General features: G+C 35.0%; 2 protein-coding genes across 2 annotated transcripts; one reads left to right on the top strand and one right to left on the bottom strand.

Annotated features, from left to right (window-relative positions):
* Positions 1–210: 210 nt before the first annotated feature.
* LOC148583423 (zinc finger BED domain-containing protein RICESLEEPER 1-like) lies at positions 211–1,143 on the bottom strand. Its single transcript, XM_088511415.1, has 3 exons — positions 700–1,143; positions 449–614; positions 211–392 (listed from the first exon to the last, which is right to left on the bottom strand). Exons 1-3 carry the CDS (start codon positions 1,141–1,143, stop codon positions 211–213), a joined length of 792 nt encoding a protein of 263 aa, XP_088367541.1.
* An 8,151-nt stretch (positions 1,144–9,294) lies between these two features.
* Positions 9,295–12,916, top strand: LOC132191919 (acyl-CoA-binding domain protein). Its single transcript, XM_059607053.2, has 4 exons — positions 9,295–9,666; positions 9,792–9,903; positions 11,818–11,889; positions 12,302–12,916. The coding sequence occupies exons 1-4, from the start codon at positions 9,539–9,541 to the stop codon at positions 12,389–12,391; spliced, it is 402 nt and encodes a 133-aa protein (XP_059463036.1). The 5' UTR covers positions 9,295–9,538; the 3' UTR covers positions 12,392–12,916.
* The last annotated feature ends 6,443 nt before the right edge of the window (positions 12,917–19,359 follow it).

Below are 19,359 nucleotides of genomic sequence, written 5' to 3'. Positions count from 1 at the left end.
GAACAATGAATAAATTTGAAATTAACAAATATTACCCAACTCAAACTTGTAGCTTGTTTCATCTTCAATATCAGGCAAGAGTGACTCACTATACTGAAAATTGGGAGAAGATCTTAACCAATTTTGACAACAAATAAGAGATTCCACTGTTTTCGGAGCCAAATAACTCCGAAAAGGATCTATGATGTGACCTCCGGTGCTAAACGCCGACTAAGAAGCAACAGAAGTAAGTGAAATTGCCAGGATATCCCGTGCTATCTCGGCGAGAACCAAAAACTTTACCATGTTTACCCTCACTACATTAAAAAATAAAAGTTGGCACTTGGTGTCTCTGCCTCTTCTGTACAATATTGCTCTATCTCTGTCTGACACATCATCACATTTTTGGACGCCTGAAATGAATGGTAAATAGCTAAAGCATCTTTCTTATTAGTACCCACACTCATACCTTTGGAACTTGTGCAATTACGCTCTTCATTTGCGAACCTAGCCCCACTTTCATTCTTAGCATATTGTTCATATAACCGGCCCAAGACACTCTTAAATTTCTCAACAATTTCTTTTGCTTTTACTAGACCCACATTCGTTTGGAACCAAAATTCTAAGATGGATATCTTGTAACGTGGATCAAGCACAGAAGCAACAAACAACAAGGGGTTAATAGCCAAAAAAATTTCTCTAATAATTATCATATTTTACTTTCATTTGCATTGCCATGTTACTCAATGAATAATCATCACTTTCATAATACTCGTCCAAACAATGATAAACATTTTGGAGAATACCAAAAAACAAGTTGGAAGTTGAGTACAAGGAACCCGACATCTGAATTGTTTCGTCATAAAACACACGTGAGAATTTAACAATGTGTCGAACCTTATTCCAATCACCTTCATTTGGAACCCCTAACATATCCCTCCCTCCACTATCATCATTCAAATAATGTAAAAAATTCGCATCTTCATCTAACATAAGATTAAATGCCCTTTCATACTTTTGTGCCGCCTCCAACATGGTATAAGTAGAGTTCCATTTAGTGGAAACATCAAGAGTCAAAGAAGATCGACACCCAAGATTCTTCATTTCTACACAACACTTAAAGAGGGTCAATCTTTGGGGGGATCCCTTCACATACTTCACCATATTTCTGACCCTTTCAATTGAATCATGTACATCCTTCGTACCATCATTCACAATTAAATTTAGAACATGCGCACAACACCTTATATGAACAAACTCATGACAACAAATAACATCGTTATTGGACATATTTCTTTTACTAAACTCACTAATTGCTTTATCATTAGCACTTGCATTGTCAAGTGTTATCGCCAACACACGGGTAATTCCCCATTCCACCAAATATTGCTCTATTTGCTTAGTAATCGTTATTGCCTTGAAATCCGACACTTTAGCGAAATGCCAATATTCTTTTGTGATATTTCCAAGTAGAGTCAATTAAATGTCCCGTTACAACCAAGTAATTCATATTTTGAATCGAAGTCCAAGTGTCAATTGTCAAATAAACCCTTTGACCAGCCATCAACAACTTCTTTTTTATTATTTCTTTTTTGGTCATAAACAACTTAACACAATCCTTCATCACTGTATAGTGAGAAGGAAGCTCAAAATGAGGCTCAAAAACCCTAAACATTTTCTTAACACCCATCTGCTCCACAATTGAAAAGGGAAATTCATCAACAATGATCATTTCACAAAGTGTCTCCCTAATAAGTTTTTTAGAATGCTTACCAACAATTAGGTTATTACCAATACTACCATCACTCTGACTCTGCCCGGCCATAAAAGTGAACTTAGACTGAGAACTATCTGTTTTGGCTTTAAGCTCTTGTACTTTTGGCATTTTCTGAAATGGTACAACATGCTAGAGGTGCCATTTTTTGTACCATGACATTTATACCGAACCCCACAATAGTTATAACTTGCAATAGGAGCATCTTTAGAACTATTTATATATTTAGTAAAATGGTCCTATACTGAAGATCTTTTTGTTCTTAATATTTTTTTACAAGGGATTGGGGGTAGTTGACCACGAGTACGACCATGAGATGCTCCCCTAGAACCCCTAGAACCAGCACATCTAATCCCTTAGGTATCCAACTCATCAGATTCATCAATATCATCAAAGGTTTCTTCCATAAAATAAGCCAATAATATTTGGTGGGTACCATAAAATAAGCCACGGAAAGATTTACCATTCTCAACCGCCAACAAATCAACAACGAAATAATATCAAAACACAACACTATTGAGCACTATCATCATAAATATATTGAATGGGAGTCTCACAAAACTAACATATTAAGCACTATTAAGCACTATCATCATAAAACTAACATATTGAGCACTATCATCATAAATATATTGAATGAGAGTCTCATAAAACTAACATATTGAGCACTATCATCATAAATATATTGAGCCTCATCACATATAATTTTGAATAAAAAACAATCAGAAAGTTTAAAACAATCAAAAACACTTTAATGCAGAAAACGAAACCCTTTAAACTAAAAATACAGAAATATCAACCCATAAATCAATATCCCCATAAATGAAGAATACAAGACCCATGAAAAATATCAACCCATAAATCAATATCCATAGATTCAAACTACCGAAATTGGAAATACTAGACAAGAATCAATCCACAAATCGTAAATACTAGACATGAATCAATCCACAAATCGTAAATACTAGAAAAGAATCAATCCACAAATCGGAAATACACAAATCCACAAATCAAATCCACAAATACTAGACAGATTCAAATCCACAAATCAAACTACCTAAAATTAGAAATACTAGACATTACTTGATGTAGTGAGGTGACGATTTCTAAGCACAAAGACGAGGTCACGCCGTCAGGGTCTCATGGAGGCAACGCACAACCACGAACCTCACGGCAACCCACAACTACGACACTACGAGAAAGTGAGAGACTAAGAGACTGAGAAGGGGAGAGAGAGGAAAGCCCAGAGTGAGAGAGGGGAGAGAGCCGAGAGTGACATTGACCTGTGAGAGAGAGGTGAGACTGCAACTGCGATTGCGAGAGGTGATAGGCGAGAACAGAGAGCAGATGGGTGATGTTACGCAAGAACAGAGAGCAAATCGCCGAGAACGGAGAGCAGAAATGCAAAATAGAAGATGGGCAAATGGCGATGGTGATGGGAGATAGGTGTGGAGCGGCAGATCAGATGGGTTCTCTTGGTTTAGGGTTTGATCTAAGATAGATATATATATAATCCCAAAACTACGCCGTTTTGGCATCCCTACTTAACGGTTTATATCGGTTAAATGGTTAATTGATAAGAAATTTCTAACTGGACCGATAAGGATACCGGAACAAAAAATTTAACCGATAAGGATATCAGTATATCGGTTACGGTTAATATCGGTACGGTCGAAACTGGTACACAGCCGGTAATCGGTCTGCCCACCCCTAGTTGTGCTTTATATGACATTGGATTCTGGGGTCCCAAATATACTTGGAATAATGGAAGAGAGGGCAGGGATTTCACACAAGAGAGGTTGGACAGAGTCCTTGCAAATCGGGAATGGTGCGAATTTTTCCCCGGGGCTGAAGTTTCAATTGAAGCAAATCTAAATTCTGATCATAATCCACTTATTATAAGGCTGCAGAAACGTGTTGCACGAAGGAGTGAGGGACGTGGATTCCGCTCTGAAGCCTATTGGGGTATTGAGCCAGATTGTAAAAGATTGTTCAACAAGTGTGGCGTGTGAAAGAGAAAAGGGAGAACACTTGGCAGGGCATTTGTGAAAAATTCAAAAAAATTAAGGATGGTTTGGTGGGTTGGCAGAAGGTTAATGGCAATCAGGTGGGTTCATTAATTAAGCAAAAATAATGGCAATCAGGTGGGTTCATTAATTAAGCAAAAAGAAACATTGTTGGATGAACTTCAAGCTCATGAAGGCTGACCTGATTCACATAGAATCCAATCTCTAAAGATAGAACTAAATTCCTTCCTGGAGCAAGAGGGTTTAAGGTTGCAGCAAAGAGCCAAAGAGCATTGGTTGCAAGAAGGGGATCGGAATACAAAGTTTTTTCATGAGTGTGCAAACCAAAAGCGCAAAGCCAGCTATATTTATAAGATTCTAGATGAAGAGGGACGGTTATGTGAGGAGCGGGATACAATTGGCCATGCTTTTACTCGGTACTACTGTAATTTGTTTTGAACTCAAACAATGTCAGACACGTATTCTTGCTTGAGGAGCTTGCAGATTTGTATTACTCCAGCGATGAATGCCTCTCTTGTGCAACCTTATATAGTTGAAGAGGTTTCAATAGCACTTAATCAAATGTCCCCGCTCAAAGCACCGGGACAAGATGAGTTCTATGTAAGTTTTTTTCCAAAAACATTGGGGTGCTGTGGGTCTAAAGGTTAGTAGAGCTGTGATTGAATCTCTTAATACTGGTCAATTGTTTAGAGATATTAGTTCCACCTATATTGCTCTTATTCCTAAAGTTAAAAGCCCTATTTGTGTAACTGACTACCACCCAATTAGTTTCTGTAATGTACTTTACAAATTATTGTCTAAGGTTTTGGCTAATAGGCTAAAGGTAATTTTGCCATATATTATTTCAAAAAATCAGAGTGCTTTTGTTGAAGGCCGATTGATTTTAGATAATATTATGGTAGCCTATAAGACATTACACACTATGCAGGCAAGGATGTGGGGTAAAGAGGGTTATATGGCGGTTAAGCTAGATATGAGTAAGGCTTATGACCGGGTTGAATGGGGTTTTCTGGAAGCTGTAATGCTTATGATGGGTTTTGATTGTAGATGGATTCAATTCATTTTGATGTGTGTTACCTCAGCTACCTATTCTGTTATTGTGAATAGCATTCCCACGAGGAGAATTATTCCTACCAGAGGAATTCGTCAAGGGGATCCTATATCGCCATATTTATTTCTATTATGTGCAGAAGCTTTAAGTTCCATGCTGATAAGGGCGGAAGAGAATGCAAGATTGGAAGTTGAACTTTCTTTCGCAAGCTGGGAAAGAGGTATTATTGAAGTCAGTTATTCAAGCTATACAAACTTATAGTATGAGCATTTTTATGCTTCCTAAAGGATTGAATTTCGACATTAATACTTTGATGCAGAAGTTTTGGTGGGGTCACCAAAAAAATGAGTCAAGAATTCATTGGATGAGTTGGAGCAAACTGGGAGTTTCAAAGTCAAGGGGTGGAATGGGTTTTCGGGATATTAGGTGTTTCAATAAAGCTCTTTTGGCTAAGCAATGCTAGAGATTATTCCACAATCAGGACAGCCTACCTGCTCATATTCTTAATGCAAAATATTATCCGAGGGGCACAATTCTAGAAGCTAAGTTGGGGTCAAAGCCTTCGTATGCATGGAGAAGCATTCATGGAGCTATTGATTTGCTTGAAAGGGGGTTAATATGGAGGATAGGAGATGGGGAGAAGGCTGGAATTTGGGGTGGGGGGGGGGAGGGAAATGGATCCCATTACCAAGTACTTTTATGATCCATAGTCAACCAAGATGTTTGCCCGTTACTGCAAAGGTAAAGGAATTAATTGATCCAAATACAAAATGGTGGGACTCTCAACATCTGCAGGAAAATTTTAATCATGAGGAGGTGCGGGCAATATCTTCTATTCCCATAAGCGGAATTGGTCATCCAGATGTAATGGTGTGGAGGGGTATTAATTCTGGGGTATTTTTTGTTCGAAGTGCATATCATCTAGTTAAGGAGATAGAACAATGGAGTAGTCCTGGGTGTTCTAGGAGAGTGGAGGAAAGTGAAATATGGAGGGTTTTGTGGCAACTTCAAATGCCAAATGCTGATAAGAATTTTTTGTGGAGAGTGTGTCATAATATTCTGCCTACGCATGATAATTTGCTGAAGAGAAAAATCATTTCTGATTCTCAATGCCCAATCTGTGGAATGGAGACTAAAACGGCAACCCACATTTTGTGGTCTTGCCCATCTGCTTTAGATGTTTGAAGTGTGAGAGAAATATTTTTTTTCAGAAATGCAATTTTTCGGGGGAGAATTTTCTACATCTAGTGGAAGAGATTTATGAAAAAGGGGGGAAGGAAATGCTCACTGTTTTTACGCGGCAGGCGAAGAGTATTTGGATGAGGAGGAATTGGGTGATTCATGGAGAATTTTTTACTCACCCGAATGAACTGGCTTGGTCAACCACGCAGGCCATTCACGATTTCTGACTGGCAAATTCAAATGATGCGGTAGCTGGGTAGATTCAACCGGTATCCAATATGTATTGGAAAAAACCTGATATGGGTTGTTTTAAAATAAATTGTGATATGGAGATGGATCGGGCTCTGGAACGTATTGGCATGGGAATGGTGATCCGGGACTCTGATGGACGTTTTGTAGCAGCAAGGACAATCTCATGGTCTGGTTTTATAGACCCCACAGCAGGTGAATCTTTGGCTTGTTTTCATACAGTGCAATTTTGTAAGGAGTTGGGGTCTATCTTGTATTATTCTGGAAGGGGATGCACAGATTATTGTGAAAAGGGGTAAATTCTTCCAACAGGAATTGGAGTAAATTTGGTCACATTATTGAGGACACTCGGATGTTACTAGAATCAATAACACGTTGGAATTGTCAACATGTGAATTGTATGGCAAATATGGCAGCTAAATTGGCAGTCAATGCTTTCATAGATAGGATTTGGGTGGGTGAATCCCCCAGCTGTTAGGGGTGTCAATGCGGGCGGTTTTCTCTAATTGCTATAACCGCTAACCGCTTAACCGTATTAACCGCTAACCGCCTAACCGCTATAACCGCCGAGCGGTTAGAGGTTATTGGGTTTTATATAATATATTTTTATAATTATAATTATAATAATATTTATACATATAACATAATCACTTGATCATTAAATCACAATTTATTATTTTTTTAGATAATTAAATCACAATTTTTTTTTTTTTTGAGTATTAATATATTATCACTATAATTTATATGATTATATCACATGATCAATTGATCATTAAATTATTTGATTACATAATAAAAAATTATATATATATATATATATATATATATATATATATATATATATATATATATATAAGTTTGTAACATACATTGGAACTAAGTCTCTATATACTTAATTGTTGTGTCATATTATTTATATATATATGTTATAAATTATAATTATACATGTATGCATGTGAATAATATAAATGTATAAGATCAATACTTAATCATATGATTCAATGAAAATTCAAATACTTTATTCAAGTTAATTATATTATTAATGTACAATGATAATGTGATTTGTATAATATCAAATTAAATAATTGACATTAGATTCAATAATGTGTTACTTATAACCACAATTGAAGTATTAATGTATTACCATTCTAATTTATATGATTATATAATAACAAATTATACATATATAATATGACATAACTCATAAGTATACCAATTCATATTAATACAACACTTAAGTACCTAGAGACTTAGTTCCAATGTATGTTATAAACTTATAAGTCTATACATGTTATAAATTATAATTATACATATATGAATATGAATAATATAAATGTATAATATCAATACTTAATTATATGATTCAATAACAATTCAAATATTTTATTCAAGTGAATCATATTATTAATGTACAATGATAATGTGATTCGTATAATATCAAATTAAGTAATTGACATTGGATTAAACAATGTGTTACTTATAAACACAATTGAAGTATTAATGTATTATCATTCTAATTTTAGTAATATTATCACTATAATTGATATGATTATATCACATGATGAATTGATCATTAATCATATGATTATATAATAACAAATAGGGTAAAGTCCACATACCCCCCCTCAAACTACCACTCAATTGACAATGTCCCCCCTCCCCCCCAAACTTTCAATTGTGACAATGTCCCCTCCAAACTACCAAAACATTGTAAATGTCCCCCCCAAGACTAGTAATAAGACAAAAATGCCCCTATAGATTTCTCAATAAGACAAAAATACCCCTATAAATTCAAAAAAAAATTGATTTTTTAAAAAAACGAAAAATTTTAATTTAAAAATAATATTTTTTAAAAAAACAATTTTTTTAAACAAAAATTTTAAATTTTTTTTTTAAACGGCAATTTTTATTTTTTAAAAAAAAAACTATTTTTTTATTTAGTCTTAAAAAACAAAAAATTTCATTTTATTAAGCGAAAAATTTTATTTTATTAAACGTAAATTTTTATTTAAATAAAATTAAAAAAAAAAAAACTAAAATTTTCAGTTTTTATAAAAATAAAAAAATCCAATTTTTTTTTTAAATTTTTTTTATAAAATTGATTTTAAAAAAAAAATCCAATTTTTTCTTAAAAAATTGGATTTTTTTTTTTAATTTTTTTGTTAGTTTTAGGTTTTTTCTAGAAGTTTTAGTTTTTTTTTTTTTTAATTTTTTTAATTTTACTAAGGGTAATTTGGTCATTGGGGGGAACATTGACAATTTTTGGTAGTTTGGGGGGGACATTATCAATTGAGTGGTAGTTTGAGGGGGTTATGTGGACTTTCCCCTAACAAATAATACATATACTCATATATATCATATGTTTTATTTGAACTTCTTTTATTTGTTGTGTTGAATTTTTTATCTATTTTTTTTTATATGTTTTGACAGTTGTGTTGAACTTTTTTTATATGTTGTGTTGAATTTTTATTTATTTATTTATTTTAAGTTAACGGTTATGATTAAGTACAAGTATATGTAAATTTTGGGTCAAATATTTTTGATTTTTCAATATGGGCTTTTTTTATAGCAGTTGGGCCTAAGAAGACACTAAAAATACAAAAAACAAATGAGGGTAAAAAAATGCTACAGCAATAAAAAAGCCCAAAAAGACCAAAAAAAAAAAGAGCCCAAAAAGCCCAAGAAAAAGCCAAACTTTGAAAAAGCGATTATGTTACCTATTTCACTAACTACTAACCGCTTAGCGGTTAACGATTGTGATTAATGAAATCTACTAACCACTAAGGCGGTTACAGTTAGCAGTTATTGTCAATAACCGTATTGACACTTCTACCAGCTATATGTGTGATATTATTGAGAGGGAACTACAAATCCCCTTACTTTGATTTTTCTGGAATGAGAAATCTTTGAGTTTTCTTAGTAAAAAAAAAAAAAAAATGCATTAAATAAAAGAAATTGAGTGGATTTAAAATGGAGAGGAATCTTTTCCGTAATTTATAGGATCACAGGCTTCACAGTTATTGTACCAACCGTGGGTCCGCTCCAAGTTTATTGCTAAAGAAATCTGAAATTCTTATTGGAGAAGACGATTTTAGTAACAGCGGAAGTGGATATAATTTGAGCCTTGAGTAACTGCATCAGATCCAACCCACGAAGCAAGAAGTTGTTGCGTGTTCGATAGCCTCGAGCCCAAGAAGTTGCCCGCGTTGTTGGTTTGGCCGCCCAGGCACAGAGCCTTACGAGAGAGAGAGAGAGAGAGAGAGAGAGAGAGAGGGAATGGGTGGAGGAGGGAGGAGGAGAACGTTGGTGGGGTTGGGTCTGGCAATGTTTTTGGGAATTGCAGTTTACTTTAGGCTCTGGAGCATCGATTATTCTGTTTCTTCCGATGACAATGAACTCTTAAGGTTTGGCAGGCACCCTTCTCCTCTTTTTTTCATCAATTTCAGTTTTTAATCTCTTTTTTCTTTTATGATTCTTCAATTTGTAATTTAAACCAAGTTTCTGTCTGTCTGGTGTTTGAATCTTGTAGGAGACAGTTCGATCTTGCTAACAAGGAAGCAATGGACGAATCTGCTGAATGGAGGCTCAAATATGACGAACAAGCAGAGAGCGCTACCAAGTGCGTCCAGGAGCTTCAAGAGGTGTACTCTTTAGCTTCTTCTTCTTCTTCTTCTTTTACCTGAATAATATTGAAAATTCCTTCTCGTGAGGGGTTTTTATTTTTAGCTAATTCCATGGGGCTTTTCCTTTAGTTGTTGCGGTTTGGACTTGTTGGGTGCAGACTTATGGATATCTATTTATATCTATGTGATTTAGCTATATCATGTCATGGGATTTTTGGTAATACCACAAAGTTGGGCTCTGGTCTCATTGTATGGATATCATCTCCATTCATCCTCTTGGAACATTTCCAACATGGTTCCTCGGAAATGGGTTGTTAAGAAACAATAGATTTCTATGTGAATAATGCACATAGAGGTGGTGGACTGAATGCTTTTGAACTATCATTTAGATGACTCTTCTAAAAGGAAAGAGTTTGTGGCAAATTAATGTGCCGCAAGGTTGCTCTTGGAGTTGGAGGAAGATCTTGAAGATGAGAGAATCGGCTTAAGAACTTCATACAAGTTAAAGTGGGGGGGATGGGAAAGATATTTACTTATGGTGGGATAGGTGGCACGCGAATGGAGCGTTATATGAAAATATGGATTTAGAATGGTGTATGAAGCAGGGAGTAAGAGTAGTGCCAAGTTGGAGAGTATGCTGAAAAATAAAGATTGGAGTTGGCCCCAGCTCGGTCTGAAGAGATGGCTGAAATTCAAAGCATATTGGCTTTGGTGGGATTAGAGATGTAGATATACCAAAGTGGGTTGTTTCTAAGAATGGTATGTATCCGTGTGCTGAAACATGGGAAGTTATTAGAGTGAAATCTAACGAAGTATCATAGTGGAAAATTGTTTGGAACTCCATATTAATTCCTAGCATGGATTTATTTTGTGGTTAGCTCTCAGAAACAATTTAACGATGAGAGATTGTTTATTGAGTTGGGGATTTCAAGGAGATGTTCTTTGTCCTTTCTCTCAAGGATGTATAGAGAGCAGGGAGCGTATTTTCAGTGTGGCTTCAGTCGTAGAATTTGGAGGGTAGCCCTTTAGAAATGTTTAATAGAGAATTTAAAAATTGAATGGGGAGTTAAGAAGCTTAAGGGAAAAGTCGGAAATCTTCCTTGTGTAAGCTGGCTTTGGGTGCGGTAGTTTATCATGTATGGCGGCAACAAAATGGTTTAAAACACGGGAATGCAGCAAGAACAGAGGAGCATATTAGTAAAAGAATTGATTGGGAAAATCAGGAGCAGGGTGATGGATATTAATAGATTTAAGAAGACAGTGGAAAATATGGAGCTTTGCAGCAAGTGGGGGATTCAGGATAAGGTTTTTTGTAAATAAGAGCAGAGATAGAGTTTGTGTTTGGTTGGCTTGTATAGATGGTGGTATACAGTAGATTGTAGATGCTATCGTCCTGCAAAATTTTACTTGAAGTAGGACATTGTTTCGGTGGGGAGCTGGATATAGAGACTAGAGGTGTTCTTGTCTTGTTTGTAATAGGTGTTAGCATATAGTTGATGCTGATTCCGCAGTTGCTGTATATTAATGTCTTTCTGTAGTCTAGATGTAGTAGAAAGATGGTTGCAGTTTGTGGTTTAGAGTTGTAACTCTGCAAATATGGTCTTGTTTGCTGTGAACTCTGCGTCAGATGTAATCTGGTTTGCTCGAGTCTTGTATTGTGTTTGTCGTTTAGTAAATGAAGCTGATTCATCCAAGAAAAAAAAATCATTTAGATGAATCAACATTATAGCAGTTGGAATAGTTGACACATACTCATTTGTTTTAGCCATGTAATTGGCAGCTTTTGTTTTAAGGAATCCCCATACATATTTAGAATTATAAAAGTTCTCTCTTTTCCTATTCTGTACATGTCCCTCCCTTTTAAGAAGTAATTAGAGGTCTAATTTGAGCCTCTCTTTCTTTGAGTTTAATAAGTGTGTAACCCATTGACAGATTAGGGAGTCTTTCGAAAACAAGGCGGAAGATGCTGCTAACATTAACGAGAAATGGGCAATGCTACAAAAGGTGACTCTTTACTTCCATATCATCTTGATTTCTAATGCATTTTCCTTCTTCTTCTTTTCCCCCTCAATGTTTTATTTGACATGTTTTAGGATGCATTCCCTTTTTGCGTCACGGGAAACACCCAATCAACAGTTTATAACAACTAAGCTAATAATTGTTTGCAAATTAGTATCAATTACAGTGCTTGAGATAAATTGAACTTCTATTATATACCCCTGAAAATTGTGTTGAAAGCAATTGACGATATTTCTTCAAAAAGGCCAGTGGAAAAAATTTACGTCAAACATTCTTTTAATATGTTTTAACTTCATTAATCATGGAAGACAATGGAGTTCAATAATAGGAAGAATAACTTCAAAAGTCATTCAGCTCAAGTTTATTTTCTTTTTCTTACATGCTTGAACTTTACCAGGAAAATACAGCCTTGCTCGAAAGGGTGGAAACCTTGAGACAGGAGCTTGAGGATGTAAAGTTGAAGTGCAACTTGCATAAGATTTTTTGATAATCAATAATTTGATGTTGGGTGGAAGACAACTCTTCATATCAAGCTTTACCTTCCTTAGCATGTCTCCGAGGGAAGCAGTGTTTCGTGAGGAAGATTAATTTCCTAGTGTGACTTTGCAGCATTCTTGTCAGTTAATCAACCGTGGGAAATTTTTTGTTTTTTTTCATGCGATACATGGTTTCTTCTGAGCCATCATGTAGGAGGTGCTCAAAGGAATGGCGACTCTGTTCTTCTTATCTTTTCCTCTTCTTAATTGCTGTGAGTGGAAGGTCTGGTTGGTCTAAGAATATTTTTCTTACCAATGTAACTTGTTTTTTTTAGTCTTTTAGGAGGAAATCTCGTCAATAGGTTTTCTTGAATTTTGGGCTGGAGATTTATTTGGTTGTATTATTTCCCAGGCAACACGATGCCTTCTGTGCTGTACTTCTGGTTTTGCTCAGACCAAAAGAAGAAGGGGAATCTTCTTTGTAATTTGTATAACGTTTTCAAACATTCCAATAGATTAGCAGTAAACTTTGGTGCTGATTGGACCTTGTGACTCTTTTCTCTGGAAATGGATTCAATGCAGATGAGCAGATAAATGAAAAAGATGGTAGGGAAATGCCATTTAAGCATTCAAATGTAGAAGAATACTGTTGGGATCACTTGAAATTATTGCGTCCATGACTTTTGCATAAATCCTCATATTCTTCTCTCTCTCTCTCTCTCATTTCTTTGAAGCTACTCATGCGTTTTCACAAGACAACCATTATTATGTCTGGTACTTCATTAGCATAATTGTCACTTCCTTTTTAAGGCTAATGGTTACAATAATTGGTTAGGTGGTGGGAGAAGATGATGCCTTTACAGTATGGGATACCTAGCTTGTAAAATAACAATTATTCCTTAAGAAGTGGCTTCAATCTCGGGTAATTGTTGAGCAATCAGGATCAGTGGGGTTAAGTTTTAGATCATGGAGAAATCTTGTTATCGTCTGCACGAAAACTTCGTTGTTGTCAGGTTGGCTCGAGCAGGCAGGGGCTGCACTAGAACTGCTTCCTCTGGAACCCTACAAACAAATACAATAAAATTATCGCTGAAAATAAAGTAGTAATAACAAAATAAAGCCACTAAAGAGCACGCACCAGATTTTTGGGCCAAGAACACGAAACTTTCAAGTATATTCTTGGATATTTAGATATGAGAAAAGTTATATGCTGAATAAGCATCCGTATTTCATCCACTAAAGCCGATATAGCGTGTGGATTTTCCATATAGCATTTGATAGATGAAAATGTGATTTTTGGTTCGCATTAGCTTTGGTGAATGTAATGCCAATACTATATATATATATATATATATATATATATATATATAACTTAGGTTGTAACTCCATACAAGTAACTATTAGTGGGGTGAAAAGGCGGCTATAGTTAGCGGTTATTAGGTAAAACCGCTAATCTAGCAAGCTAGGTGGTTAGTAAAATTCACTAACCGCTTAAACGGTTAATCACCTTAATAACCGTTAACCGTTTTTCAAAAAAATAATTAAAAAAAAAAAAAAAAAACCAAAATGATATTGTTTCTATGGTAATACGATAATACCCTACTACATACGTTTCTAGTTGTGTTATACATTTTTATAAATATTTAAACATAAAAATGACATCGTTTATATATATATATATATATATAGGCGGTTAACGGTTTTAACAAAACTTAAAACATGCTTGAGATTGCGTTGAAAAATAGAACTTTTAAAGTAAAAAAGAACTTTTTTAAAAAAGCTTTATTTTTAAGCTTTTCTCAAAAGTATTTTTTGTTCATTTTTAGAGTGAAAAAGTTAAATAAGTACTTTTGAAAATTTTTTACTAAATATATAAGCTTTTGGTTTGGCATAACTTTTTACGTATTAAAAGTATTTTTTACCCTACTTAACACAATTTCAAACTGGTTCTTTGTAAACTGTTATACGACTGCTATACAATTGGAATGACGAGACAATGAAGATAAGCATTGCATTTGCTGCATTTGGATCGACAATGCCTTTTAAAAAGAAAAACCAAAGGCTAATTTTCAAAGTTATGTCATTCCAATCGTATATATAGCAGTTGAGTCATATAATAGTATGCTAAATAGCATTTTTCAGTAGGGGTGATCATGCGATTGCGGTTAGTAGTTAGCTTCCGCTAACCGCTTTTTTAGGCTTTTTTTGGGCTTTGTTTGAGCTTTCTTTTTGGGCCAAATTTGATAATTAGGCTCTTTTTGGGCTCACTTTAAATTTTTTTTTTTTCCACTTTTTTTTTTCTTTTTTCTTGGTCCAATTTTCAGTTTGGGCTTATTTTGCCCTTTTTGGCCTTTTATGTGCCTTTCTGGCATCAAAATATGCACTATTTAACAAGCATATAAGTTGCGATATACCACATTGGGCTTGCTCCAAAATGAGCCCATATATAATAAAAAAAAAAACAAAACAAATGTAAAAGGTACCTAAAAAAACCCAAATGCTATCGGTATATATATATATATATATATATATATATATATATGAAAATCAAGGAAAACCCAATTATTAAAAAGCCTTAAAGTAGATATCCCAAATAAGGAACACAAACATAAACATATTCAATACACCATAATCAAAATATATATATATATTAAAAAAGTGGTTAGTAGTTAGCGGTTTTTATTAACCCGTTTAAAAAACGATTAGCAGTTAGTGCGGTTAACGGTTAGCGGTTACAAAGCGGTTAATAAAAAGGGCATGAACACCCCTATTTCTCAGTAGATATTAAGGTGTTAATTAAGAGAGCTTATGGAGTATACCCTGCGTCGCTTTGGCTGTCTGGTCCTGGTGTCCATCATCTCTATCAGCTCATCAAACTGAAAAACAGAAAACAAACAAACCTTAGCTATGAGATTATGGTTTTTCCAAAGTGTATATATAACGTACAATAGACATGAACTATGAAGTACCTGTTTGACCATTTTTTCATACTTCTTTGCACACTGATAGAGCCTTCTCTCATCTTCAACGTTGTTAGACATTATCAAACCTACGATGATCTCTGTCTGCGTCTCTCTTTGGGATAGACTGTTGAAGATGACAGGGAAGATCGACATATATATATATATATAAGACGGTTAAGGTCTTAATTAAGGAGCATGTCAATAGCATGGGAAGAGATGGGTGCTTTAAGATATCTGATATGACCGTTATCAACTGTCGTCCACAGAGGCAATAGAAAGAATTAAGAAGATAAAAAAAAGACCGTTATGATCTTGCCCGCCACAACTTCTGCATTACGCGTTTAAACGTTATCCTCGTGATGAGGAACAACTCCGTCAAAGCCTTCTCCGATAGACAGAGAGATGACTTTGTAACTGCAAAGGCTGCCCACAAATTAAGAGAACCAAGAGGAGAGAAGAGAGTAAAACCCTTGCCAAATAAAGGGAGAAAAAAAAAAAAAAAAACACTTTTATTAACATTAATCTTAAAACTAAGGTTTGACTAAATGAATCTTTTCTTTCGTATAGTTCGGTAGAAGGATTAAACCATGGAATAGACTAGCTTCCCCCCCCCCCCCCCCCTGTCTCTCTCTCTCTCTCTATATATATATATATATATATATTGGTAACTTGGAATAACTATTTCTATGAGAATGTCTATGAATAGTCTATTCATCTAAAAAATGAAAAGAATGAGGAATCCAACATTGGAGTTCATCAGAATCCCTAGGATACTGCCGCCGGCCATTGGAGTTCGCCATAATCCACCTCCAATCCCCGAAATCAGCGACCTGCTGGATTTCTATCTTAAACAAATGGAACCTTAGAGTTTTATTTTATTTTATTTTTTTTAAAAAAATAAATAAATAAAAAAGAGCATTTTAGTAATTTTAGTTTAATTCTAGTGAGTGCACAACTTTCTTGTATTCTAAAGAATAACTATATATTTTTCTAATGAAATAGCCATTTCATATATCAAACGCCTCATTAATCTTTCTTATAAATCTACTTTAGCCTTTATGTTTATAGTGCAAATTAAGGGTGAAAAGGCGATTACGCCAAAATTCACTAATCGCCTCTGCTTACTGTCTAGGCAATTAACCGACGATTAGCGATTAATAATCTTAATAACCGCTTTTTAAATTAAAAAAAAATAATAATAATTAGCAGTTAATAACTGTCCATATTTTCACCTTTAGTGCAAACCAATCGATTCGCAAATTGCATAGTGAGATTTTTCCGATCATTTTTGGTGGGCTGCGAGGCCCAAGAGATCCTTCCACCAACTGTGGAAAATAGAAACATGCTTGGGCACGCTTTGGTGGTCAAAGGGGAACCGAAAAAGGAAAACGGAAAGGCAAAGGCATGTAGTTCGTGAAATATCGTTAAATATGATATGATCATGATGAAGCAAAAGTTGATGGTACGGTTGGAGGTTGCGAATTTGAGCAAAAGATTCGATCTATTAACTTATTAATTGCTTTCCGACGGTAGTTATAAAAATTGATTAACTAATTAAATGATTAGCATTATCACCTTTCTAACCTTGCAACGCCCATTCACCCACTGACATCTGTAAGGGTACATATATAAAGAATGTGCTTTACACAATACCAACGCTAAAACCTACTTTACAATTGCTCACGCTAAATGCGCTTTGGTGTGTACGTCATTTGTACATAATTCATGGGTATTATGAGAATTTATGCACTGAAAATCACCTAATGCTACGTATACTCTTATTTGTTATTTATTTAATGGCTACGTAGATGGGAGTCCAGTAAGAACACATTTATATATAATTGGACGTCATTCTAACTTAAAAGTTCAAGCTAATGAATTTGGGTCCACTTAAGTATATTAATCACTTTTTTTTTTTTTATCTTATTTTCTAAGTGTGGGATACAACATTCATACGTGTGCACGATCATTTTTTCACAACCAATGGAGAGTCAATGAGCCATCATTTTAGTCATTGGGGTTTTTATGTGTTATAAGATGTAACACTCTGGTCTCATATTGAGAAGATGAGTAGTTCATATAGAGTGAATGTTTTATAAAATGACTTATGGGTGTTTAGTCCTACATTGCTTATTTATTAAGTAAAACTGAGATTCATAAGTGATTTTAGAAAAATTTCAAAATGACTAATCATTTTGGGGTAATATCGCAGATGTAGTTAGTGTTTTCACTAGGTCGTTACATAAGAGTCGTCCAAGGGTTTTAAAATGAAAAAAAAAAAAAAAAAAAATGGCAAAGCAGCCTATACTGGGCCCATGTGGCATAGTTTTTGGCATTTTGTTGGCCCAATCATTTGGCCTTTATTGGTCTTATTTGATGACTTAGGCCAATTTAAGACCATGGATGACCATTTTCAGCCCATTGTTAGGCCATTTATCAGCCCACATTGACCCTCATATTTGGCCTATAGTTGGCCATGTTTTGGTACAAGTTGTTTAGCCTATTGTGGCCTATTTTTGGCCTATTGTTGTTACAGACCCATATCTGGCCACCGCCACTAGCGGCCACAAACACCAGCGATTTTTGGCCCACCGTAGCTGACCTTCTATCTCCTTTGCAAGATAATAATAATAATAATAAAAAAAAAAAAATTTAATTTAAGATTCCACTAATTTTCACATTGAGTTTATATATAATATGTATTCAAATTTGATCACCTACCTCAATTCTTCTATAAATATGAGCATTTTGTATTATGAATTTCATCAAGAATAAGATGTTCATAGCTACTTTGGGCTTTTCCCTAGTGGTGAATGTAGATGTTAATCACCCGTAAATCCTTTATGTTTATTTTCTATTTCTTTCGCCATTTTAATTTTCATTATATATGTATTTCTTCAAACAATGTACCAAAACAGTCACGGAGGAGAAATCGATGGTGTTGGCCATGACAGAGAGAGAAGCCACAGCGAAAGTTTTATATATATATATATATCATTTCTCCACTATGCTACAAAAAGAAATCAATACGCGTTTATATCCAAAGCTGCAAAGCACTAGTACATCCTGCAATCTCATTTCCCCACTATGCTACAAAAGGAAATCAATATATAAACGCGTATTGATTTCCTTTTGTAGCATAGTGGAGAAATGAGATTGCAGGATGTACTAGTGCTTTGCAGCTTTGGATATAAGCCACACAGAGTGTTGTATAGCGTGACTCAGTGGGATTACAAAGCAAACAACACACAAAGCACGTACAATTCTTCTCAAGACCCAAGCTTTTATCGAAGAATTGAGAAAAATAGTAGAATAATTCAAACTTTGAATAATCCTAATAGAAAACTGATAAATTATCACACACACACAAAAAAAAAAAAAAAATTATGTTTTAGGTTGTTTTTAACAAATATTTAGAGGGAACAAAATCCTTCACCTAGTAAAAAACCAAAATATGTCGATTTAACAAGGTCACTTACTAGTATGAACGAGTCTGTATAGTAAAACCTAGAAGAAAAAAAAATACGATACTTAACTACTCGTTTGTACAGGTTTACAGATGAGGTAGTGAACGAGAAACTTTAGAACCCCATTGAAACATCTTGTCTGTAATCTTGCATGACCAAGATTGCGGACGAGTGTAACTATAAGTCTCCTAGGTCACCACGTACGAATTGAATGGAACTTCTGGATAACAGACAGGCACTTCTGTGAATCTCCTGAACTTCCGTCATTTATACAGACTTTGGACGAGGTAATACAGACGAGCGCTTCTGTGACTGACTTTGCCTGCATTTGTTCAAACCGACTTCAGACGAAGTAGCAAACGGGTGCTTGTGGAAGTCTTATGGGTTGTCTCGTTTTCAGCCTCGTCCGAATGAGATAGCAAACAAGCCTTTTTGTGCTCCTTTTGCTGCCATCTTCATTAGCTCATCCGAACGAGCTTATACTCCCGTTCGGATGCCCATGTCTGGAATTACTTTCTTGACGCTTGTGTATGCTCCCAACTTTCTCAT

Source organism: Corylus avellana, chromosome 10, assembly GCF_965113065.1.
Source record: "Corylus avellana chromosome 10, dhCorAvel1.hap1.2, whole genome shotgun sequence".
NCBI classification, from domain to species: Eukaryota; Viridiplantae; Streptophyta; class Magnoliopsida; order Fagales; family Betulaceae; genus Corylus; species Corylus avellana.
The sequence above is the reverse complement of the archived record's forward strand: the minus strand, read 5'-3'. Positions and strand labels throughout refer to the sequence as shown.

Excerpts from the sequence above, each read along its gene's own strand:
- LOC148583423 (XM_088511415.1), bottom strand. The coding sequence starts at position 1,143 with ATGGTGAAGTATGTGAAGGGATCCCCCCAAAGATTGACCCTCTTTAAG. Across the intron at positions 615-699 it reads ACATGGCAATGCAAATGAAA|ATATCCATCTTAGAATTTTG; the intron begins GTAAAATATGAT and ends CCACGTTACAAG. Across the intron at positions 393-448 it reads TAATTGCACAAGTTCCAAAG|GCGTCCAAAAATGTGATGAT; the intron begins GTATGAGTGTGG and ends CATTCATTTCAG.
- LOC132191919 (XM_059607053.2), top strand. The coding sequence starts at position 9,539 with ATGGGTGGAGGAGGGAGGAGGAGAACGTTGGTGGGGTTGGGTCTGGCA. Across the intron at positions 9,667-9,791 it reads GATGACAATGAACTCTTAAG|GAGACAGTTCGATCTTGCTA; the intron begins GTTTGGCAGGCA and ends TGAATCTTGTAG. Across the intron at positions 9,904-11,817 it reads GCGTCCAGGAGCTTCAAGAG|ATTAGGGAGTCTTTCGAAAA; the intron begins GTGTACTCTTTA and ends ACCCATTGACAG.